This window comes from Esox lucius, chromosome 3, assembly GCF_011004845.1.
Source record: "Esox lucius isolate fEsoLuc1 chromosome 3, fEsoLuc1.pri, whole genome shotgun sequence".
Classification (NCBI taxonomy): domain Eukaryota; kingdom Metazoa; phylum Chordata; class Actinopteri; order Esociformes; family Esocidae; genus Esox; species Esox lucius.
The window spans coordinates 29,156,192-29,168,221 of NC_047571.1; the positions used below are offsets into that span (position 1 = coordinate 29,156,192).

The window sequence follows — 12,030 nt, forward strand, 5'->3', positions numbered from 1 at the left end:
GTGGTAGAGTTCGGAAATTTCACGGAGAAGGAATGTCTTTTCCCTAGCCAATGGGATCAGCAAAACCACTGCGCTATTTCACTGCCAGTGGCTGCGGATGAATAACCTTTTACTCAGCAATGATATTTGTTTGCACAATTTATATGTAATGTTTTTCTCTTGTTTATTTGTTTGTATTTTGGTTTACACAATGTACAAGTGGATGGTACATTGGGTGGGTAATTGGTTGGAACATTCCATGGAAAATTTATTTCTGAAATGGAGGTCATTTTGTCAAGGTTCTGTGTGACATTACTGCTGTAGAAAGTCTTCCGGAGTGTGTGAGTCTGTGTGTGTGTGTGTATGTGTGTGGGTATGGAATGAAGTGTAATTACAGCTGTCCTTTTTGTAATTGGGTGCAATTGTGAATATCAGACATCATCAGTTCTAATCAAATTGTCAATTATCGGTTCACTTCAGCTCAAGGATTCAATCTTACAATATGTTTGGTAAGAGGTGTATCATATAGAGATCAGAGAGAGGACAAGCATTGATCCTTGTTTACTCTCACAGAGAAAAATGACAAAGAGAGAAGGACCGAGGGAGAAGGAGAGAGAGAGATATTCTTTTTGGCGCTTTGCTCTCCTGTTCACAAAGACAGAGAGGAGATACTGAGCAGCAGTGTTCAAGTGGTTTGAAAAGAACTAAACATGTGGATGGCCTCATTGCAAAGTTGAAACCGAAGCAATAAACAAAATGATGAAAACCAATTTGCTTTTTCCTGTTCTTTTACCAAAATGAATGAAGAGAGATTCGAAGAGAACACTGAAAAAGGACGTCTCGTAGGTGAGTATTCCATCTTCACATCAATAGCTAACGAGCACATTGAAGTAATATATTTTTAAATACATCCCACAGAAGGTCCTTTAGTGGTTCTTGATGGGCACAAACAAGATCCTGCCTCCATTATACTTCACACACTGAATGTAATTGTTTACTTGGATGTCTAAGACTAATACTTAATACATTAACGCCAAACACATAATACAGAACAAGGAATATATACATTTCCATATTCCTGCGTGCATTAGGTTTCGTGTTTTTAAATAACACCCATTAGGAAAACATTTGACAGTGATTCAGATGGGGGAGCGCAGTAGTTATGTTGAATAAGTGTCATTATGTAGGGTGTAACTGCACTCACAGCCGGTTTAGACCATATCTGCATGTAGTCACATATTTAGTCAGTGAACGTTACCGCATGATTCAAGTTAATAATAATAATAATGGTTATTTGGAGAGACCGTATGCCTTTCTTCAGTTAATTATGAATGCACTAATGCGCAATAGCTTATTTTTGAAAGAGCAAGACCCAATTGATCTTCCTGTGAATTATTTCTGTAAATATTGAAACATTCACCCACATATCAGTGAACCGAGCGCTTGCCGTGACTAATTATGCCTGAGACCCAAAGACTGGCATCATGTCTATGAGCTAGAATCTTGGTGTTCTATGAACTCACTAATCCAGGAGAACCAAGCCTTGTCACCAATGTATCAGGACTCTTCAGAAGGTCAAAACTGATTTTATTAAAACACTATTCAATCAACCAGGTAAGTTAGGTTATCAACAATTCAGAATTTAAATGATAACCTGGCCAAAAGTACACAGAACCAGACAAATAATGTATGAATATAAGAACAAATGAATAGTATATACAGCTGAATATCAAATTATAACAAATACAGTGAGACCCGTAAACAGAATTATTCAGCATGTGACCTGACCGGATAGCGGCATGTTTGTTTTGTTTTTGTAGATGCGAGGTGTGATGTCAAGTTTAAAGTCTTGTGCTATTTATTGCAGCTACTGGAGATGGCAAACTGAAATGAATGACAGCAAAATTAAGTGTAGGTTTTAGGAGGGACCAGGGTGAGATATCTACAGAAGTATAGGTTACTATTGGAGTAGCTTACCTAAAGGGACTCGTTAATAACTTGGTACTTGTGTAATTAGCAGCCAGTTAGATGCGGTCTGAGATTGTTGGCCACTGGTTGTAAAAGGGGTGCTATGGAGACAAAACGGGTCTCCAAGAATTGTATATTGTGTCTTAAATTATGTCATGTCTTCAAAACCACTCACTTTTAAAGTGGCCTTTTATTGTGGCCAGCCTAAGGCACACCTGGGCAATAATCATGCTGTCTAATCAGCATCTTGATATGCCACACCTGTGAGGTGGATGGATTATCTCTGCAAAGGAGAAGTGCTCACTAACACAGATTTAGACAGATTTGTGAACAACATTTGAGAGAAATAGGCCTTTTGTGTACATAGAGAAAGTCTTAGAGCTTTGCGTTCAGCTCATGATAAACGGGGGCAAAAAACGAAAGAGGTGCATTTATAATTTTGTTCTGTGTATTATGCACACATAGCAAACATATTACATATCTAGCTACAATAAAGGTCCCAGAGTGTGAAGTTCACCAGGATGAGTTCTGAAGGCGGAGTTGATATTTCATCCAGTTCATGTAGCCACAGTCCTGCATTGACAAGTAGGCCAATTTGTAACGGCGTGTACTCGGCAGCTTGGGTGACGGATGCCTTGTTAGGGAGGCAAGACACCAGTGTAGGATGCTATAAAAGATACTGTATATTAAAGCTATGATGTAGGGTGGTCAGCTCTGTGTTCAGTGAGGGGCACATTGTAAACAAGACAGTGTTATCGGCGTTAAGTTGACTGGAAGTCACTAGCAATGAGCACAACATCATTCCCTACTAGCTGTGTAGAAACCAGGCTCTCAGATTTGTACACGGAAAGAGAAATCTTATTCAGGCCAGACAGTTTGAGAACCCTAGATTGTGTATACTATTATTAGGCCGAGTGGACTGAGTCAAAGGCTTTAACCAAAAACAGATTTGATGTAGTTTAGGAACTTTAGGGAGGCTGAAATTAGTGATGGCCATATTATGGCTTCATTACTGTTTTTCTAGCAGCAGGATATTATGCTAGCAGTGCTAACTCAGATTTTCTTCTTCTAAATAAAAGCCCTCATTTAAATATATAAGGCAATAGTTAACAATCTGTATATTTTATGGTTAATGTCCGTTTCAATATTGTTTCTGTCTGATCTTTTTTACTGACTAGATTGTTAACTATATTTTGCCTTATAAATGTCAATGATGGCTCTTATTGTAATAAAATAAATCTGAGGGCTGCCAGGATATTATGCTAGCAGGGCTAACTCAGATTTTCTTCTTCTAAATAAAAGCCATCATTGAAATATATAAGGTATGAGTTAACAATCTGTAAATGTTATGGTTAATTTCTGTTCCAATATCGTTTCTGTCTGATCTTTTTTTACTGACTAGATTGTTAACTACATTGCCTTATACATTTCAATTATGGCTCTTATTGTGATAAAGAAAATCTGAGTGCTGCCAGCATAATATCCTGCTGCTAAAATAACGCTAATGAAGCCTTGTTTGACCATCCCTAGCTGAAATACACCCATGGCCAACTCTGAAGCCTGGCTGCACCATAGAAAGAATACTGTAGGACTCTTAGTGTGTGGGTTAGCAGGTGGTGGGTTAGCAGGTGGTGGGTTAGCCGGTGGTGGGTTAGCAGGTGGTGGGTTAGCCGGTGGTGGGTTAGCCGGTGGTGGGTTAGCAGGTGGTGGGTTAGCCGGTGGTGGGTTAGCAGGTGGTGGGTTAGCCGGTGGTGGTTTAGCCGGTGGTGGGTTAGCCGGTGGTGGGTTAGCCGGTGGTGGGTTAGCCGGTGGTGGGTTAGCAGGCAAAAAAAGTACTTCTCCATTCTGTGAAATTTCAGATGTTTACAATGCAAGGTTTAACAGAGGAATAATTATATGAAAACATAAATGACAGTGGATACATTTGGACATAATTGTTTTTGGTATAAACTGTAGCATGACAGTATTTGAAATACTTGATCATTAAAAACACAGCCTTTTCTTGCAACATTGGTCGGTTCATGAAAGGTTTTTTAATGGTTGTGGGAACCCATCCAGTTAGGGCTTCATATAAGAGAAAATATTCAATCACAAGTTAATGTCTCCTTCAAAATGTATCAACAGTAATTTCAGAACTTAACAATGCTGTGTTCTGTCCTTCATTAAAGAAAATGACATGCATATTGCTCCCTGGGTGCAATCTGTTTTTATTCTCAGTGTATATTCATACATACTGTACAGGTTCAATCAAATTGTTCCCGGTGTACAACACTGCAGTCCAATCAGAATAGCTCAGTCTCAGTGAAAGTCCCACCCCCCATTGCATTTGAACTGCAAACACAGGACAAACAATTAATTAATTAATTAATAAATAATGATGTAATTAAATAAATAAATACATTGACAGTTAAATAGATACATAATTGCATTTACACATTGCAATATATTTATGTACTTATTTATTTAAGAATATGGCACATTTAGTCCTCCATAAACATAAGCCCAGCAGTCCACTTCTGAGTTTATTTAAATGTAGTGCAAGGACATATGCATCACGTTGCGACAGCCATTTCAATCAGACTCCCTCTCCAAAGCTCTCATATACACTTGCTACAAGTAGATATCAACAACACCATTCACAAGCTACCAGATGTTGTTTACTTGACAGCAGCTAAACAAACTGTCCCCACTGACAGGCATAACTTCCCATTCTGATTCATGTCATTAATTATATTTTATCACACGCCCCCAGGTGTTGAGTCCCTATGAACCACAATGGCTGAGTATAACTGTTCTTCTTTGGGCCTACCTGCCGCCACTCCAGACCAGCTGGGCTGGAACGTCTCTGGGCTCCTGGACAACGTCAGTACCAACGACATGCAGGATATGTGCTTGACTCGGACTCAGTACTTGGAGAAGTGTCTAGGCTTCCGGCGGTCGCCCATATTCCTGCCCGTCTGCGTCACCTTCCTGGTGATATTCGTGGTGGGTGTGTTCGGAAACGCACTCACCTGCATCGTCATCGTGCGCTTCAAGGTGATGCGCACGCCCACCAACTACTATCTGTTCAGCCTGGCCGTGTCCGACCTGCTGGTGCTGCTGCTGGGCATGCCGCTGGAGCTCTACGAGATGTGGAGTAACTACCCCTTCCTGTTTGGCACCGGCGGCTGCTACTTCAAGACCTTGCTGTTCGAGACGGTCTGCTTCGCCTCCATCCTCAATGTGACGGCGCTGAGCGTGGAGCGCTACATCGCTGTGGTGCACCCGCTCAAGGTCAGGCACGTGGCCACGCGCGCCCACGCCAAACACGTCATCCTGATGGTGTGGGTTGTGTCCGTGGCCTGTGCCGTGCCCAACACCAGCTTGCACGGCGTGGACATGCTGGAGCCGCGGTTCGGGGTCAGGTTCCCAGAGTCTGCCATATGCACGATTGTGAAGCCCCGCTGGATATACTGCCTGATCATCCAGGTGACAACGCTGGCCTTCTTCTTCCTGCCCATGCTAACCATCACCGCAATGTACATGCGCATCGGCCAGAAGCTGAGCGAAGGGCGAGGCCAGCGGGGGGCGGGGCCCGGACGAGGGTTTGGTCCCGACAGCCACTGCAGTGTCCACAGGCAACAGCAGACCGCACGCCACTTCCAGGTCACCAAGATGCTATGTAAGTCATCCACCCACTCTCATCAGTAGCCCCAGAATGGCAAGCGGGGAAATGTCCTGAGAATTTGCAGATTGTAGGCAGCTATCACCACTGACTTGAGCTTGAAATGTTTGCAAAAGCAGAGGTGGGTTCAAATAAAATTCCTTTATGTTTTTTTTCCAGGTACCTTTATTACATTTTATGCTTCACTGAATAGCATTCTGCAGTGGAATGTGTGAACTGGAAGCAAAAAAAATACACTGCCGATTTTGCAGGTTTTCCTACTTACAAAGCATGTAGAGGTCTGTCATTTTTATCATAGGTACACTTCAACTGTGAGAGATGGAATCTTAAACAAAAATCCAGAAAATCTCATTGTATGATTTTTAAATAATTAATTTGCATTTTATTGCATGACACAAGTATTTGAAGTAAGAATTCTGGCTCTCACAGACCTGTTCATTTTTCTTTAAGAAGCCCTCTTGTTCTCCACTCATTACCTGTATTATCTGCACATGTTTGAATTCATTACCTGTGTAAAAGACACCTGTCCACCCACTCAATCAAACAGACTCCAACCTCTCCACAATGGCCAAGACCAGAGAGCTGTGTAAGGATATCAGGGATAAAATTGTAGACCTGCACAAGGCTGGGATGGGCTACAGGACAATAGGCAAGCAGCTTGGTGAGAAGGCAACAACTATTGGCGCAATTATTAGAAAATGGAAGATTTTCAAGATGACGGTCAGTCTCCCTCAGTCTGGGGCTCCATGCAGGATCTCACCTGGTGGGGCATCAATGATCATGAGGAAGATGAGGGATCAGCCCAGAACTACACAGCTTTATATATATACAGATATATACCGTAAGAGTTCTTGACCCCTGGCAGCTCTGAGACCCTGCTCACAGCCCCACCCTGGCAGGTGAGTATTTATTACACCAGTTTGGGGTAATTACTTGAGCGTATACCCTTTATAATCAGGCCAGCATGGGGCACTCTGGCAGAACCACTGTAGCTGACAACTATCGAGCCAGTTACAGCTGCAGTGCATTCGGAAAGCTTTCAGACCCTGTCACTGTTTCCACATTTTGTTACATTACAGCCTTATTATAAAATGCATGGAATTTTTCTCTTCATTAATCTAAACACAAAACTCCATAATGACCATGCAAAAATGTATCTAAATTGCAAATGTATCTAAAACAGTTCTACTGTCAGATAGTTATACAGTTCTACAGGCACAGAGTTCTACTGTTCTATAGTCAGAGAATAATATAGTTCTACAAGCACAGAGTTCTACAGTTCTAAAGTCAACGTCTATCTCACAACCAGCCAGAGATGCTGGTAGGCTTAGTGCCTAGGGCAATATTTTACAGGTCGCAGGTCCTGTGAAAGTGGTCATCGCCACAGTAGTTGTTAGTTGAGTTAGTTAGGGCCTATACCTGAGATGTTATTGGTAGCAATCTGAATTTCATTCATAACGGGACCTTTCTGTTGTGGACTCCGGTGTTTACTTTGTTTGCACCTTTCAAATGGAAATGGACTAGGTACCCATGTTGAGTCTTCCTTAGACCTCAGCTAATTGAATGAGGTTTGCGGGGTGTCTTGCATGTACTGGCTGCTCCAGTCCTGCCACAGCACCTCCATTGGATTATGGTCAGTACTTTGACTTGGCCAATCCAAAACACAAATCTTCTTTGTTAGATTTGCTTGAATGCTTTGGGTTGTTGTCTTGTTGGAAGGACCATTTTCGTCCAAGCTTCAGCTCTTTGACTAATGGCCTGAAGTTCTCTTCAACAATCTGCTGTTATACTTTGGAATTCATTCATTTAGTTTTATTCTGGGAATCTCCAATGTGCTTTTTTTTCTTGGCCCCCTCCCGTAGTGGCCAGATTTGTGGTGCAATTGTGGTATTGGGGTCACATTCACACATTGACTACTTCCCTTGATGTCCTTTGAGTAGACCAGGTCAAGAGGAGGTGAAGCATCCCAAGATGTTGACATGCATGCTTGACCTTTGGAAGGTGGTAGGCAGTGTTGTGTTTTTGATGAACAAAGCGGTATTGATTGTGACCAAAAAGGACACTTTTGGACTCATCTGTTCAGAGAATGTACTAGAAACCTTCAGGTTTGTCCATGTGATCTCTGGTTGAGTTTAGATGGCCATTTGGTTCTTTTTTGACTTCTTATCAACCCCCCTATGAATGTCATTTCAAATCAGAGTTATTGTTAAAGTATGAGTAATGCCAAACAGAGCCAGTTTCACTAGAGAAGATAAAAAAGTCCCTCCCCCACTCTTTCCTAAAGATTTCTCCTTTGACTGGATCATCTGGTACCCAATTATTAACCCAACTGATTCTACTTACCTACTTATTTTAATCAATGCAACTTAACTTATTTTTGCACCCAAACAAATGTTTTTAATTGCATTTTTCTACTACACACATGATTTCCTCATGTGAAATTGGTAAGTATTTACCTGAAATGTCAGATAAAAAGAGGTTAGGATAAAGAATTCCAAATATCAGATATAAATACCTTAATATTTGAACCCAGTTCTAGTATTACAATATTTGATCAGGAAATTACCTGAAGTAGAAACCAAAATACATTTTAATGTTCAATGTCACATAAATGCTTTGCTATCAATGTCTGCCAGTGTATTTATCTTGTATATGTCTATAAGAGTGCCTGCCTGACTTTTGGTCCATCTGTTTTTCTGTCTGTTCATCGTTCAACCAAACCTGCCTAAGCAGGTGTATTGGTGATCGTCTTTGGCATCTGCTGGGCTCCCTTTCACATCGACCGCCTCATGTGGAGCTTCATCAACAACGACAACCACCACCTGATCTTCGAGTATGTCCACATCGTCTCTGGGGTCTTCTTCTACCTCAGCTCGGCGGTGAACCCCATACTCTACAACCTCATGTCCACGCGCTTTCGGGAAATGTTCACAAAGATCACATGTCGCTGCGCCCTCTTTGGCGGTCACGTGCACCGACTGACCCTCCGCAGCACGCAGATGACCCTGCGTACTAGCCTCTACGAGAAGCCCCAGCGTAATATGACCCTGGAGAGAATCAGCCAAGACAGAGACTCTCCATAGACCCTCTTCAAAAGCCTGTATTCCCAGTTCAAACCCGGAGCTCATGGGGTGGGGCTGGGGGTACCAAAACCAGGAGCTTTGATGGACTAAGCTAATGAGGTACCAAAATGGACCGAAATGAATTATCAACATGGATGAAGATTGAGCGACAAAGTGACCAGGTGATGTTTTTTTTTGGCCTGATTCAATGTGTGCCAGGAGTGTTTGGTTGAAGAAAAACCATAGCATTTACCTTTTCCCTTGACCTTGGATTTGAAGTAAAATTCTCATTGGGGAAGCGATACAAAAATGATCCAAGATGAGGACTAACAACTGTACCACAGATTGCAGTTAGACTGAATGGAGCAGACATAATAAACTTTTTGTCTCTGACTTCGAATAGAAAATAGATTTTCAACATAATAAGATATACATTATAATTTCACTACATATTATAAAATATTGGCTATACAATATATGGGAAATTCATATGTTTATTATTTGCATTTGAAAATGTACTTCAACTGGATATAAATACTCTGATAAAACCTAGTTAAAAAATCTTACTAAATAATCAAATAACCAGCTTTGTAAAAATACTTGTTGATCCTAATTAAGGCTGATTTTTTATTTCAGCTTTTCTTAAAAAAAATTATTATGTGTTGTTGTACCATGTGTAGCACAGGCAAGTTGGTAATATATTTGATATATTAATGTGACGTACTGTGCAATGTATAAATGCGTTTATGTATACATACTGAATATATACTGTACATATATACAGTATATTTAAAACAGTTTTTGATTGGTTTGATGATAGTTCTAAAATGCACATTCATTCTTGATACACAGTGAGTGACAGTTGAATTCAGGGGTGTAGATTTGGGAGGCGGGAGGTCACTACGGAGCCTAGGTTAATTCGATGTTGCTGGTTTTTATACCTTATATCAGTGCCTTGCAAATGTATTCAAAGCCCAGACCAATTATTTCATGTCACTAAATTACAAATTGTAAGTTGATACTTCATTTTCTTTGACATTTTCTTTTCAAACATTCAAGTAAATTTTTGGTCCGGTGGCATTGGTTTTATTTTAGGAAATATCTCCATGTTGCTGTGGCATGTGCTGGGGCTGTTTGTACTGCGGAGAGGTTTTTAATTTTAGCAAGGTGGCCAGGCCTTGCAGATGAGAAGCCTCCCCACAGTATGATGCTGCCATCACCATGCTTCACATTAGGGATGGTGTGTATTGAGGCAAGGTCAGTGTTAGGTTTGTTCCATACTTAGCTCTGAGTTTTAGCAGGGAAAAAACTCTTTCTTGGGCTCATCTGACCAGAAAACCTTTTTACAAAAACTGGGTCACTTAAAAGCTTTCGGTGGTATTTGTGTTGTGGCTTTTCTTTTTTTGCCACCCTCCAAAACAGGAGGAAATAGCATATCTTTTCAATACAAAACATTTTCTATATTAATCCACTCATCAGTAAAATAATGTTTCATACCCACCACTGAAATTATCACTTGGCCTTGTTGGTGTTAAAATAAAATAGGAAAAACAGTAATAAATGTCAATGTGCCATTTGTAATTCTTTAAAAGGACATAATTGGTTACGTGTTGGAATACTTTGCACAAGGCTGTGTGTTTAACAAGGGTGGAGATTTCCAGCCTGCTTTGCAGATGATAAAGCTTTAGCTGAGAGTTAACATTTTGCACTGGACGACAAGTCCAGAAATAAAACGTGAAGTGACGAACCTTCATGAAATTCTCATTATTTCAGGTAATCGAGATGAAATAATAAGCGTCCCGTTTAGATTTCAGATTCACTGTCTGTCCAGTTGAATGACAGCACGGGGGGTGCAGGATGAATGACCCAATGTCCCTCACTTACCGGGATTATTACTTTTCCCCCTTAACCCCACGCCAGCTGGGATAATGAGTCTACTGACTGCTCTGCCGGCTTTCTGCTCTCCAGTCCTGGCTTCTCCCTGCTCTGGGGAAGAATACTTATCATTCCGACTCCAGGAAAGAAATGTGCGTGTGAGTGTGTGTGATCTGACCTTGAAAACACACACACACACAGTCCATATTTAATCACAATAGGAGTGTGGGACCAGTCGAGGCCAGGCTTGCAATCCACCTGATCCCGCAGGCTTAAAATGAATATTTTACGTTGCGGCAACCTTGTGAATGAATACAGAAATAACAGGAATAAACCCAATGGCATTGAAAAGTAGTGCAGCTGGGCACACTTGAATTTGAATTCTGAGATCCTGTCAGTTCCGAGCATATCTCCACTGGTTTTGAATTGTGTCAGTACGCATTAGTGTCTTGGACATTTTTGACATTAAAATAACAACGATACTGATATTTGAAAGATTAGTTAACATTACCATGATTCATTCACTCATATGTCTTAATGTATTTATTTTATAATGAGTATATGCTTTATTTACCTAGGTTAGATAAGAACAAAACCCCGGCTGACGTGAAATAAACCACTGTAGACGGACCAGTAACATAAAAAGGTAAAGCAGTGACATTTCACAGAAAGCCTACTTCTCACCAGTTGTAAAATTCAAAGCCTACTTAATAGAAATTGGAAAATTCACTTAGCAGAGGCAATGTCCTGTTTGAACTGGCTGAAGTCATTCATCGACCGCTGAGGAAAATGACCGCGGACACTGAATGGCAGAGTTATCAATTGACAGGCACAAACTCCAGAAGCTTTTCAGTAGGAATAAGTTAGCATGTTAAGGCTATTGTCCCTGTCTACAAAAGTCATAGGTTGATTCTCCGGAGAAAATCGTAGAGCCAGAAAATTGCAACACCAATGGCAATTTCATGATGTTGCTCACTTCGGCCGGAACGCGATCGTCTCTATACGAGCTCAACGTCAGCGTCGCAGATTTAATGCTACCTCCAGAGGTGTTGACCCTGTCACGATCAGCTCAGGTCAGTTCACTCCCCAGGGAGTCCCAACAAAATGCCGGAGAGTCAATAACACTCTGGTGGAGTTGAAATCTTGTCCACCAGCTGGCTCTCACTCTGCAATTCAAGCCTGGGGACGAGGACGCCGATGTTACTTCAGAGACATGTGAGACGTTCCCGGAGTGCAAAGAAGAGGGTGAACTGCGATGAAGGGTAAGATCGGACGGGCCAAATGCAGGGTGCCTTCAACATGTCATTTCTTTTCCATAAAAATGGCTGCACACTTGCATTTCAATGGGATACCCCAATGTGGCATACATCAGGTTCTCACCCTCTACAAAGGCAAAATGAGGCAGAATGTATATTATATATTTACCTAAACAAATATGTCAACACTTGGTATTTCCTGGTTCTTCCTCGATCACTGAGACTT

At 41.3% G+C, this 12,030-nt stretch overlaps 1 protein-coding gene across 1 annotated transcript; it reads left to right on the forward strand.

The window, feature by feature from the left end:
- Positions 1–202: 202 nt before the first annotated feature.
- LOC105028922 (neuromedin-U receptor 1) lies at positions 203–9,220 on the forward strand. The gene is made up of 3 exons (XM_010901985.4): positions 203–825; positions 4,700–5,608; positions 8,345–9,220. The coding sequence occupies exons 2-3, from the start codon at positions 4,723–4,725 to the stop codon at positions 8,692–8,694; spliced, it is 1,236 nt and encodes a 411-aa protein (XP_010900287.1). The 5' UTR covers positions 203–825; positions 4,700–4,722; the 3' UTR covers positions 8,695–9,220.
- The last annotated feature ends 2,810 nt before the right edge of the window (positions 9,221–12,030 follow it).

Bases quoted from the DNA above. Each gene is read 5' to 3' on its own strand.
- LOC105028922 (XM_010901985.4), top strand. From the start codon at position 4,723: ATGGCTGAGTATAACTGTTCTTCTTTGGGCCTACCTGCCGCCACTCCA. The intron at 5,609-8,344 runs GTAAGTCATCCA...CTGCCTAAGCAG, and splicing joins CCAGGTCACCAAGATGCTAT to GTGTATTGGTGATCGTCTTT.